This window comes from Pterocles gutturalis, unplaced genomic scaffold (genome assembly GCF_000699245.1).
Source record: "Pterocles gutturalis isolate BGI_N339 unplaced genomic scaffold, ASM69924v1 scaffold1166, whole genome shotgun sequence".
Classification (NCBI taxonomy): domain Eukaryota; kingdom Metazoa; phylum Chordata; class Aves; order Pterocliformes; family Pteroclidae; genus Pterocles; species Pterocles gutturalis.
Genome location: NW_010097555.1, coordinates 30729 through 42957, shown reverse-complemented (window position 1 = coordinate 42957; position 12229 = coordinate 30729). Strand labels below are relative to the sequence as shown.

General features: G+C 37.9%; 1 protein-coding gene across 1 annotated transcript in view; it reads left to right on the top strand.

Moving 5' to 3' along the window:
* Positions 1 to 12229, top strand: part of LOC104464043 (phosphatidylinositol 3,4,5-trisphosphate-dependent Rac exchanger 2 protein-like) — a gene marked incomplete at both ends in the record, with an annotated part of 43732 nt that overhangs the window by 2563 nt on the left and 28940 nt on the right. Inside the window, 3 exon segments of the mRNA XM_010076651.1 lie at positions 2466 to 2567; positions 4335 to 4496; positions 12164 to 12229. The exon segment at positions 12164 to 12229 is cut by the window's right edge and continues 27 nt beyond it. Coding sequence (XP_010074953.1) covers positions 2466 to 2567; positions 4335 to 4496; positions 12164 to 12229 — 330 coding nt within the window.

The window sequence follows — 12229 nt, the reverse complement described above, 5'->3', positions numbered from 1 at the left end:
GAAAGGAAGATGAAGGACTCATCAGAACTTCTGAAGAGAAGGTCCACTTTCTGGTACGGTAGCCACAGCTGTGCCAGACAGAAATATGTTTTGTTGTGGATTGTAGAGTAGCCATCCTGATCTTAGACGCTGACTTAATCTGAGGTGAAAATAAACACCTACACAATTAGTCTTTTACTTTATAAGACAAATAAGGAGGGGTTTTAAAATGTTCGGTGGTCGTGATTTTGCCGGAACAAAACCAGTTTCCATGTAAATACTGAGTTTCCTGATAGTTGACCTTAGTTGCTAAAAGAAGGATTCAGTGTGGAATGATTTTTGTGTTTTCCTTCATGATGTCCTGTGATAACAAGGTCAGCTTTGAAATGTGGGGCCTGCTATATTGGAACTTAAATAGCTGAGAAGATACCCATGGATATGATGTCAGATTTCAGAGTGATCAGATCTGACTGTTTCATTTTGGGACTGGAGAGCAAGTGACACTATCAGCAAAGCATCACAGATATGGTTAAAAAGAAAAATGATGCCAGTGCTGGCAGTATCACAAGTTTTATTTAATTTTGTTAATGATTTTTATGCATGCAGTAGGCTTTCATTGCTGCTGTTGACAGAGTTCTTGGGGAAGTTGTCCTATTGCAGATTACAGTTTTTGAAAGATACTGGGTCTGACTCCCTCCATTTACTTACAGCCAAGTTGATGAGCAGTGTGGGAATTTCCTTATTGTAGGGAGGTACTGGGTGACATGAAGCACCATCTGCCTTTTTGCTAACAGTCTGTTATTCAGAAGTGTTCCATTCATAGTTAAAAATATCTTCAAAGTTGTCCTGTTTTTTCTCAGCGGTTGACACAGTGTTCTTCACCTTGCCCCAAACTGAGGAGCTTCACACACATGGTTTTTGTATTGGGAGCATCATGGCCAGAATCAAGAAGAAGGGGTGAATGCTGACTACAGGGACAAAAAGCAAAATACTCCAGAGAAGGATTGCAAAGAGCTTGTTTTGTGAGAGAGGAAGCCAAGTGTGCAGTTGTGGCCGTTCGTGATGTCTCAGTGTACTCCTGGGTGCATGCCACAGGGCTTTCACATCTGCTTTGGGTTCCTCATAGATTCAGGACATGTCTGTAGAGTAGGTGGCAGCGGTCTAACCTAGAGAACAGGAGGTCTGACCATACTATTTGAAAGTAAAGTTGAAGCCTTCTAGTCAGCCAGAACAGTTCAGGTCATTAGAAATGTGATTATCTGTAATTAATCTGGGGCTGAAACCAGACTTTTGAACCTTTACGTATAGAGTCAGTCATTGTATAAACCTATAGTCTGCGTTGCCATTATCTTACTCAGTCTTTATCAGTAAAGCTTTTTTGTTGGTAGGTTAAGTGAGATCCTTTAGGATAAGACAGAAGCTGGTTAGCCATGAGTGCAAAGCTGAGACTTAAGGGTGGGCGTAGAGATCACCATAGCAGCGCTGGTTATGGGACATGTGTGTGTGAGTTACGTGCTTAGTGGAGCGGCCACCCAGTTGTGCAGCCTCTGTTCCATCAACAGTGTGTCTGCATCCAGATTTGTGGCCTGCCTCGACATACCATCTGACTCTGTTAAACTACTTTTGTTTAGTGTTCTCAGTTTAGACATCTTGCTCTTTGAAGCTGTTGATTATCTCATACCATTGCATCACAATTCCTTCTGATCTCTCCATAAAATAACCTTCATCATTACTTTAGGTCTTTATGTACTTACACTTTAATTCCAGCAATTCCAGATATTTGCTGTGATGTCCCTTGCATACTTTGTTAGTTGAAATAGCCCTTATTGTTTTCTCATGCTCCTGTTTTCTCATGTTTTTTCATGGATGCTTCCACCTGATATTTCATGTATTCTCTGCTTCCATAGCTGGATGTCTTGTCAAAACTTACATATTCTTTAGCCCGTGACTAAGGATATTTTATTCATTGCACATCAAGTTTAAATATAGAAGCACGTAAACAGAACACTTTGGGTTTTTGGGTGTGTGTTAGGATGGCCGTGTTCAGACCTTTTAAACCATCTTTGATGCTACTTAATATTGCGACACACCTTTTGGAAGCAACAGCATCTAGAGTGGTCACCCTGAATTATTTTTATTTTTGTTTGATGAAGTATGAAAGCATATTTTTAGCATCTTATTTACTGTCTTTTATATTATACTTTAAAAAAAGCCCTCTCCTAATCAGACTGGATGAAGGAGGTACTTGGGGGAAATGCCTGCATAATGTGATTGTGGCTTCCTCGTCACGCATGGTAGTCGATGTACCTGCCTGTGCATGTGTTCAAGCCTGTTCTTTTGACAGTCTTGCAAACCTCCCTCGTTACAGATACGTATATAATTTATATATAGTTTAGCCAATATTGCTGTGTACATATGCCCTTGTCTTTATTTCTGATATTTTTCTTGGCATTTTTTAATGCTTTGTGAATCTGTTCACACTCTAGAATTGCATGCTCCTTGGAGGACGCAAGAACACAGATGTACCATTGGAGGGTTATCTTGTAACGCCAATACAGAGAATATGCAAGTACCCCCTTCTTTTGAAGGTACTTACAGGATTTTTTTATTTAAGACTTTATACTTTCTATATAAAACTGGTTGCTAAGCATATTTCCAAACTGCAGGAACAATCTTTCTACACAGTGAATAATCCCTTTATTAGATATTGGACCCAGACTTGCTCTCATTAAAGCTAGTGGCAAGTCTTCTGTCATCAGTATTAAAAGAACTGAGGAGTTTGGCTGGGTCAAGATGATTAGCTCGCCTCTGCATCTAGTTGTAAGGTTGCCTCTCCATTGTTGAACGGAAGTGAGCCATTTAAGGGAGTTTAATGAGACTGATTTCAGCTGGGTTTGACCATGCCCTTGCTTGAAATGCTTGGGATAGCAGAGTTTGTTAGTGACATGCTTTGATGATTCTAATTTACCATCAGCAAACTGTAAATGAAAAATATTTATGAAAATGATTTGTAAGAAAAACTGTGGAGTACCACTAAGATGCTGTAGGTGGTTCTGTGCGTAGTTATGTGTTTATCCTTGCCTTACTGTTACAACTTAAAATTTAATGAAAAACATTAAATGTGCTTATAAACATTAGATATTCAGACCTCTGAGTTACTGAAGTTTTTCCATGTCAGGAAATAAAATAATACAATCATCAGGAAAGTAAATATTTAAAACAATTTTTTGCTTACCAAGTTAAGGTTTAATATTTTTTATTGTTTCAAACTGTGAGAGAAAAGACAGAACAGATACTGCTCTAGAAGCTACTTGAAACCTGATTATTGGACAATATTTTTCACTATGCATGTGTGAGTTTGGATCTGAAACATTGCCAGTTATGAGGCATAAGCATTTCATTGCTTTGACATAAAAAATGAAAAGTAAACATGTTAAAATAAAGGTTTTAAAAACAAGTTAAAGAAGATAATAATTGCAATGAGGTTTGAGTCATCCCAGATATCTGTGGTTTTACAATTCCCTTGGCCTATTTTAAAATTATTTAATATTCTATTTTTTGAATGAAGGATCTACAGACAAAACAGGGGAAATGACTAATTAATTACTCTAGGGGGCAATGAAATGAATATATTTATGAATATATTAAATAAATTTAAATACAGGATGTGGTGGTAGCAGGGCTGGGACTCCAGAGGAATGTACCCATGCCTCCGTCAGGGTGTGCACTGAAGGCTGTCTGTAGTCAGTCCAGCTGTAAATGGGTAGTTGGTAGTTTGAGATGGGAAATCTCGAATAAAGGCAGCTCCACTTTTGTTTTTCAGTATGGCTGCCATTAACAGTAACCATCTGAAGTCAGTGAGTCACCTAAGCTATTGTTTGGTGCTCTGGTGTATTGCACTAGATTAAGCAATAGTGTGGAGCTAAAGGCATGTGGTTTTTGCCCTGAGTTGCAGGAAAGCCAGGTGTTAATTTTGACATGAGAAAACTAACGTCTTTAAGCAGAATTGTTATCCTTGCTGTTGAACAGTTCCATCCTCTGGAATACAAAAAACAAACACTGCCTCCCCCCCTCCCCCAACCTGGTAAGCTCAACATGAAGAAACATTCTTGGGGGGAGAAAGTAGCTGAAATGCAAACTTTTCTCTAAGTAGTTATTATTTTTTTGATAGTAATTTATCTCTCTGAGGTTTAGTGTCCTACTAGGACACAATGCTGGAGGGTTTATTACTTTTCCACCTAGTAGGAGGGAAGGCTGGCTACTTTTTGATTTTGTATCCTAGTCGATTTAAGCCTCCTGTAATGTACGTTTAGAGATCAAAGACAGGTTTCCTTTTTTTTTAAATGTCTAAATAGGAGTTACTGAAGCGGACTCCAAGGAAGCACAGTGACTATGCAGCACTAATGGAAGCCCTCCAGGCCATGAAAGCTGTCTGTTCCAACATAAATGAGGCCAAGAGACAAATGGAAAAACTAGAGTTTCTGGAAGAATGGCAGTCTCACGTTGAAGGATGGGAGGTACCGTTGTAAGATTTGTTGCTTTGTATATTGAGGGGGGAGTAACAGTTTTCAACAAGCGTGTGTTGCACTGTTTGTGAGCCTTAGGTACTGCCAGCTCCTCAGTTCAGTGAAATCACAGCTTTTGTTCGGGATCTACTCTGTAAACTAAGTATTGTACGTGACTGAGCACTGCTGTATAAAATAGCAGGCGTCCAGGAAAGAAGGCAAACGTTTAGTGTTTGACTTAGAATGTTAATAATTTACAACATGTATGTGTACAAACATACACATCCATAAATCCCAATTTAACTGCCGCTCTGATTTTACTGCTGTCAATGACTGCCTAACAGCATTTTGTCTGGTTGAAAAAAATTGTGATTATTTATTATTGATTAAGCACTGAGTCCATAAATTTTTGTCACCTTGTAGGCAGTTGCTTACTATGGGCTGAGCTAAATTAACAGGTGTGTACAGCAGAACCTGTGTAAGACTTGTTGGGGTTTTTTTCATGGTCTGCAAATGGAAGAGCTTTAATGCTTTAGTTTTGTGAGTTAGAGTTTTCAAGTAGTTTTAGCACCAAAACCTTCCTTTTGTGTTATTTTCAGCACTATGATTATTTTAGATGGAAAGACAGATGTAGATACAGGTGTATCTTCAAATTGCCCTAGGTGTTTTGTATTGAAATATCTGAGCTTCCTGCACTGAGGTGGGAGGGAAACAAAAGTGCAGTCCTAGTAAAATAAATATAAAGCAAGTAATATAAACATGTTTAAAAATTAGTTTTTAATATAATACACAAGGTTTTTTAAGACACAAAATTCAACATGGAAGTAGTTCTTTGCTTTTTGAATACTTTACTAAGATGTGCTACTTCTCTTCCTGAGAGAGCTGCTTAAGAGCTAGTGGAAGAGATTTTATCACTTTAAGCTTTGTGGAAGGCTTGCTAGATGGAAAAGGTAGTAAGAAAAATGTATTTTTTGCACATTAGATTGATAGACAGACCTGATCTTTCAGCTATGTATTAGGAAATGGCCTTTGTACAGTGCAGAGGAAAGGTTAGGGACACTGAATCTGAGACAGCTTTGAGGTGGACCTGCCTGAACTTTAATTGATGGAGTTCCCCAAGAAGTCTGACAGCTAAAAATTAGAAGATCGACTAGAATAGTCATTTTTAAAGGAGATATTAATAGTAATAAATAAAAAAGCAGAAACAAAAAAGTAGTTTCTATTCATCTCTGTTCCCTCCCTACATCTCCTGCTATTGCCACACCTGCTTTTTCTTGAACTTGCTGTGCTTAAGGATGCACTCTGCTTCTGCAGCAGTGGATTCAGTCTCCCCTTGCCTTCCAGAAGCAGAAAAAGCCACTGTCTGAAAGGAGAATAAAAATTACACTGAACAAAGGACCCCCTAAACACTGTCCATGACACTGCAAAATTATTTCCTCTCTGCTCCATGTGAAATCTCCTGATGGACTTAGGCAAACCTTTGGTTTGCTGTTAATTGAGTAGTGTGGGAATATTTGATTCATTCTAAACATGGATTAAGCAACTAATTTTACTTTAACCAAAATTCTTTGTCTTTCTTCAGTGCATTGTGGGATTTGAAATGTATTACCTAAGGTATTTTTCCTTTTCCTATGTAGCAGCATTTTCAAGAATTGCTCTTCCATTTCTGTAATTGGTGTAGGTATAATTTAGAGCAGAGAAATCCTCTTATGCTAGAGTTCAGGGCCCTATACTCTTTTGGTACAGAACTGTCACTATTACACATTCCACAAAAATTCACAGCACCTCAAGGGAAAGAATTTTAGCAAATACGAGGGCTGTATAATTTCTGGTGTATATTCAGACAAACCTTTCTGCGTTTAGTCGTTATTCTCAATCTCAAATGAAGAAAAATAAAAAAGCCATTAAGGACAAATGACAAAGAGACAGTGAGTATGTACTCATACCATGACATTGTTTGTAGGATTTTGAAAAAGAAAGGACTACTTAGACAAAGTAAACCTCTAAATGGTGTAATTGAGAGGTCTAGTTGACCTAACACTTTCTGAAAGAAGCAAATATCTTAACAGCTGCCTGTTTAGACTAGGTGAAAGTAAGTTTCTTTTTGTAATTAGCTTGAACTTTGTCTTCAGCAATAACTTGGAAAGACTAGTGTATATGAACATTAAAATGCATTAAACATGCTTGTGCAATAGCTTAATGACAGAAGCAATAGCAAGTTAAGTGCTTATGTTGCTAAATATTTTATGGCAGGGAAATTTGTTAAATAATCCTCATTGGCTATCACTGACTTTACTCCTATTATTTTCAACTATTCAATTAAGTTTTCTACTGTACTGTAGTGATTAAAGTTTTTCTACTTGCTTTCAGTGCCTGAGTCTTATAGATATTTGTCAAATCCGTCTTAATGAACACAGTCAAGTATAACATAGTAATTTCCTTCCAAACTTGGTTTTTTGTTGGTTTTTTTTCTTTCCCCTATAGATTTTAATTTTAGGATTTCACTTGTGTTTGAACTCTGAAATAATGCCATTGTCTTAAAATAGTATGTTTTCAGTAGAGTTATGTGGTGGTTACTGTAGTTTAGCTGATCAGGTTTGATGTTATCATATGGCAACCACAGGGTGCCCAGTCTGGCAAAATTGCCTTGATCTTAATATGCGCATCCTTTTCAAGCATACTGTATGGCTATGGCTAGTCCTTGAAATGGTAAGAATTCCAGAGCATGTGTAAGAGCTAACAGTATTTTGAATGCTACACAAAATTTCTGAATGCAATGTATGAGAGTGGAATTAATTAAATAAACATCTGGTTTTCTGCATTGCCTAAAAATAAAGAGGCAAACTCGTTGGAGATTTCCTTCCAGAAGGAAATGCTTAGCACATTGCTTGGCCCCAACTAGAAGGAAAAGGAAAAAAATAAAGACTATTTTTAAAATCTGATCAAAGCATGACTTGAATTCCTATACATAAGTGTCATAAAATGAAGCTTATGTTTATTAAGATAAAAACACAGATTCATGGAAAAATGGAACGTCTGTCTCAAGAAAGAATATTTTGAGTATAATGACTTTCTCACTTAATTTCCTAAGTGGGTAAGTGTATTGGCCTGAATTCAGAACTTGTGTAGGTGGCTGTCTCAGCTGGAGCGTGGCTCAGCAGCTGAAGGAGTCTGTCACTAAAATTTATATGGATGTTTCAGTGAGAGAAGAAAATATAAAATTATTGCATTTGTTGTAAGCTGGAAACCTAACAACCCAATGTGAGTCACAGGCCAACTTAGTGACAATAGCATGGGCTAGTCTGTTCCTTGTCATTCTGCCGTATCATCAAGTAGTATTTTAATAGAGATTTCTGTTTTAAACTCCAGAATTTTTAGCCCTTTTCCCTATATCTGTTTCCTGTGCCCATGTGCAAGTACTGAAGAGTAAGTTAATACCTGTAATTTCTGAATATGTGGATAGGTAGTTTTGTAACAAAACCGACAAATGCTGCTTTTAATCTCAAGGTAATAAAGGTCATTTTTTAATGTAAAAATGGGTATTTAATGACTTAAGGGTGAACGGAGTATTGTTTTAAGTTTCTTGCATATAGTGTGTCTCCTTCTAGTGCATTTTAAATGCATTTATTTTGTGATACTGTCATGGTAGCCCACATTTCACAGAATCACAAAATGTTAGAGATTGGAAGGGACCTCGAAAGATCATCTAGTCCAATCCCCCTGCCGGAGCAGGAACACCTAGATCAGATCGCACAGGAACGCATCCAGGTGGGCTTTGAATGTCTCCAGAGAAGGAGACTCCACAACCTCTCTGGGCAGCCTGTTCCAGTGCTCTGTCACCCTCACCGTGAAGAAGTTTTTCCCTCATATTCAAGTGGAACCTCCTATGTTCCAGCTTGAACCCATTGGCCCTTGTCCTATCACTAGATGTCACAGAGAAGAGCCTGGCTCCATCCTCCTGACACTCACCCTTTACAGATTTATAAACATTGATTAGGTCACCCCTCAGTCTCCTCTTTTCCAGGCTAAAGAGACCCAGCTCCCTCAGCCTTTCCTCATAAGGGAGATGCTCCATTCCCTTCATCATCTTTGTGGCTCTGCGCTGGACTCTCTCCAGCAGTTCTCTGTCCCTCTTGAACTGAGGGGACTCTTGCCTGAGCTGTGGCCTTAGTGGACTGATAGGTGACTGACTGGCAGCCCAGGGTTGTTAGAAGCCAGTTTTGCCTTAATAGTCTGCAAGCTGTGAGATCCTATGGGCTTTTAATTTCCACACCAGCAGTCCTGGAAAATCATAGAGTCCTCAGCCCCAGTGTGACCCACAGAACATGACTGCTCTACAGTTAGATGTTTGGAGACTTTAATGGCTCAGTAGAAAAAATGGAGGAAAAAACTAGTGTTGATTCACAACATAAGCTTGCTTTGCAGATCATCTTTTTCCAGCTGGATCTTTTATGTTTTGTTGAAGGATGATTATGACAGGTTTGTTTCTACAATGTGTGTCATTTTCAAATTGACATACTACAAAAATGCTGGTTTCACTGACAAACCCCATCAGCTCTAATTGCAGGTGCTTTAAACGTATAGAAACATGAATTGTAGCGTAGTAGTAGTGATTTTACATTTAGGTTGAGCAACTATATGATCTTCTCTTGCAAGCACTGAGTATAAATGTAGTATTCTTGAAAACTTTAAAATAGCAAACTACTTTTCACATTTAAGTTGCTCATTTAAATTCCTGGTAGTTTAAATTCAAACATTTAATGAAAACATGTTTGTGTTGGAAGGTTTTGGTAATACTTACTCCAAAAGTATTGCTTGTAGGTAAGCAGTTCAGTGTTAGCTGTGCAGTAGATAGCGTCTACTGCTTCTGTGACAAGGGTGACCTCTCATTCATTACCTCAAACCTTCCCCATGAGAGGGACAGCTCAGAGCTGGATAAATGAATTATCATGACACATTGGATAACAACTGTAGGTTGGGTGTTCCTGGTGTAAACCCATGTGGAGGTTCCAAGGTGTAGCTACATCCTTCATGAAACCATTCTTAAAGTTGTCGGTCCTCCTTTGAATTGCATGGTAGATATGGCAGTGCACGTGTGCTCTCAGCTTTATCCTTCCTCGGGCATATTTTTCATCCCTAAGGGATGTGGTGAAGAGGAGTGCTCACCCCTGGTGTAGAGGCAGCAGTACTTGCACGTAACATGTCCTTCCTCTCTTGTCCCTTTCAGCTCCACTCAAAGTCTAGTCTGTTAGGGTCAACTGTTAGGTTGACCCTAACAGTGTTATATAGTCAAGGCAGGGGATGGTATTTTTCTGCACTAGGAGTGTTATGTAGGACAGCCACATATGACTCCTGATCCTGTTAGCGTGTTCCCTTGGACTTCAGTAAACACCACAGCAATAACAGAATTCCCTGACCTGCAGCCACACCAGCATGGGTTGTGATCTTGTCAAAAGGTATCCAATAAGTGAAGCTGACACTGTTCAGTATTTGGATTGGAGGTCTCCAAGGGAAAAAAAAAGTATTTTTAGAATGTTTTTTTCATCATCTAGCAGTTTATATAAGAGAAGGAGGAAAATGAAGTGGCAAACAATAGCAAAGGGTAGTAATGTGATACAGATAATACTCACTGTCATTGTAATGTTGAACTTGAATCATGAATGAGGCAAATATTGATAATTCAGATAGCCTGAATTATGTATGTTTAAAATATGTATAAAATACATTATTTTATGACCTGATGCTGGTTCAGTAGCATATCTTGCTAGGACTGTTGGGAAAAGGTTGTCTTTTTCTACAGTGAAAATGAGATTTTTCAATAAAAAGAGAAAAAGTTTTCTATGAAAACTTTTGTAGAAAGCTGAAACTGGTGAAACAACTTTGAAGCTATAAGCTGATTTTTTTTTTACTTCCTTACAAAAAAAATACAATTTCCCAGTGAAACTGAGGTTTTCTATAAAAACAAACCAAAAACCTTTAAAAAATATCCAACCTTTTAGAATGCAAATTATTAGTAAGTAGTGTTCCAGCAAATTTTAAAAGCAACATAAGGTATTGGTTACTCTTTTTCATACACAAAAGTGATGAAATAGGATGGAAAGCAGTTACCTTCTTTTCTGTAGTTGTGGTCAGCAAATGTTAAATGTAGCCCTAATTTATGCTTTATATTACTGAGTGTACTTTTTAAGTGTTTCAGTGTATGGTTTCAAGTAAAAATGTAAATTTAGTATGCCAGCTTCTGGTGCTTTGGAAGGGAAGTATGATCTAGTGACTATAGATGACAATTTTTGGCTAGTTTGATCCTAAATGGAAACAAAGAGTGGTTGGTTAATACTGATACTGAAGTGGCTTTATTTAGAGACCTGAACTGTGTTCCAGTGTGATGGTTGTGCAATCTCTCTTATCATCTCTGTAAACCGACTGTGTTGTCTTTAGAACAGTGTCTGAGCTATTGCTCAATATTCAGGGCTGTGACGTACAAAGGATGAATGGTAAAATGAAGAGCTGAGAGCAGAACCCATGATTGCTTCTTGGCTCTTCATTGAATGCATTTTTCTTTGGGCTACTGTGGTTAGATCAAGAAGAGGTAGTAACTACAGCTATTGCAGGCATAATTCATTCAAAACGTGGAGATGAAAGGAAAATTCTGGCTTTTGCAGGTTTTCCAAGCTGACTGTTGAGTGCCTCAAGTTAGGAAACTCCTCAAGCTGTGGGTGTATGCTCAATGCAGCCAGCACGCATACTTATCAATAGCTTTGCATGGCTGGATGCATATAGCATGTGGACAGGAGCTCTGTCCCACAAGAGCATGGATTTTCAGAGTAGCAAAATGCACCTCTGAATTCAAGGCAAGCTTCCTTGAGAGGTAAATTTCTCTTCATAAAGCATAGAAATGCCACGACTTTTTCATAGGAGTGTTTTGGGGAAAATGTTATCCTTTGTTAAAGTTCCTTCATTTTCATTAACCTTTATGAAAATGCCTGCCTTCTTTTCAAATGAAAAAATGATCTGCCTTGAAGCAAAAATGAGGCATGGTAAATTTAATCCAAAACATTTTGAGCCTAGCAAAATTCTGATGTCTTCAGAGGATGTTGAGAGGAAGTGTACTAGACAGTCACAGTTGTATGTGCCACTATTAGCTTTGCGTGAATTTTAAATCTTGCTGGTTTTGGATTTTGATTTTGTGTTTAGCCTAATTTAGTGTAGAAGTATATACCCTTAATGATGTTCAAGTTCCAGGTTGCTTCAGCTTCCAAGTTAATCTTGGCATAGATTATGGCTTGTAAAGCCCCATTTTCAGACATTTCAGACTAAATAGTAAAGTTACTGAGGGTAAGAGTTATTGTATAAAGTTGGCCTGATTTTTAAGAGAGGTCTCATGCGCAGATGTAATATAATTTGGAAACTTTAGTGATTAAACTTTATCCATTCAATAAAACCACAAACCCACCCACTCTCAAGTTAATACTAAATGAATACAAAGCTGGTGTTAAGCATCATTAAATAAACATTAGAAATTATTATTTTATTACAATGTAGTAATTTAGCATGAGTTTTATTCTTGGTGTTTCCAGAGAATTCTTATGAATGTGAGTTTGTATAAGAAATTTTTCCTTAATTGGTACAGAATCCTTCAGTTCTGATGCAATAAAAAATTTTCTCTTTCTAATTGATTTTAGGGGTCCAACATCACAGACACGTGCACAGAAATGCTGCGAAGTGGACTACTACTGAAAATTTCAGCA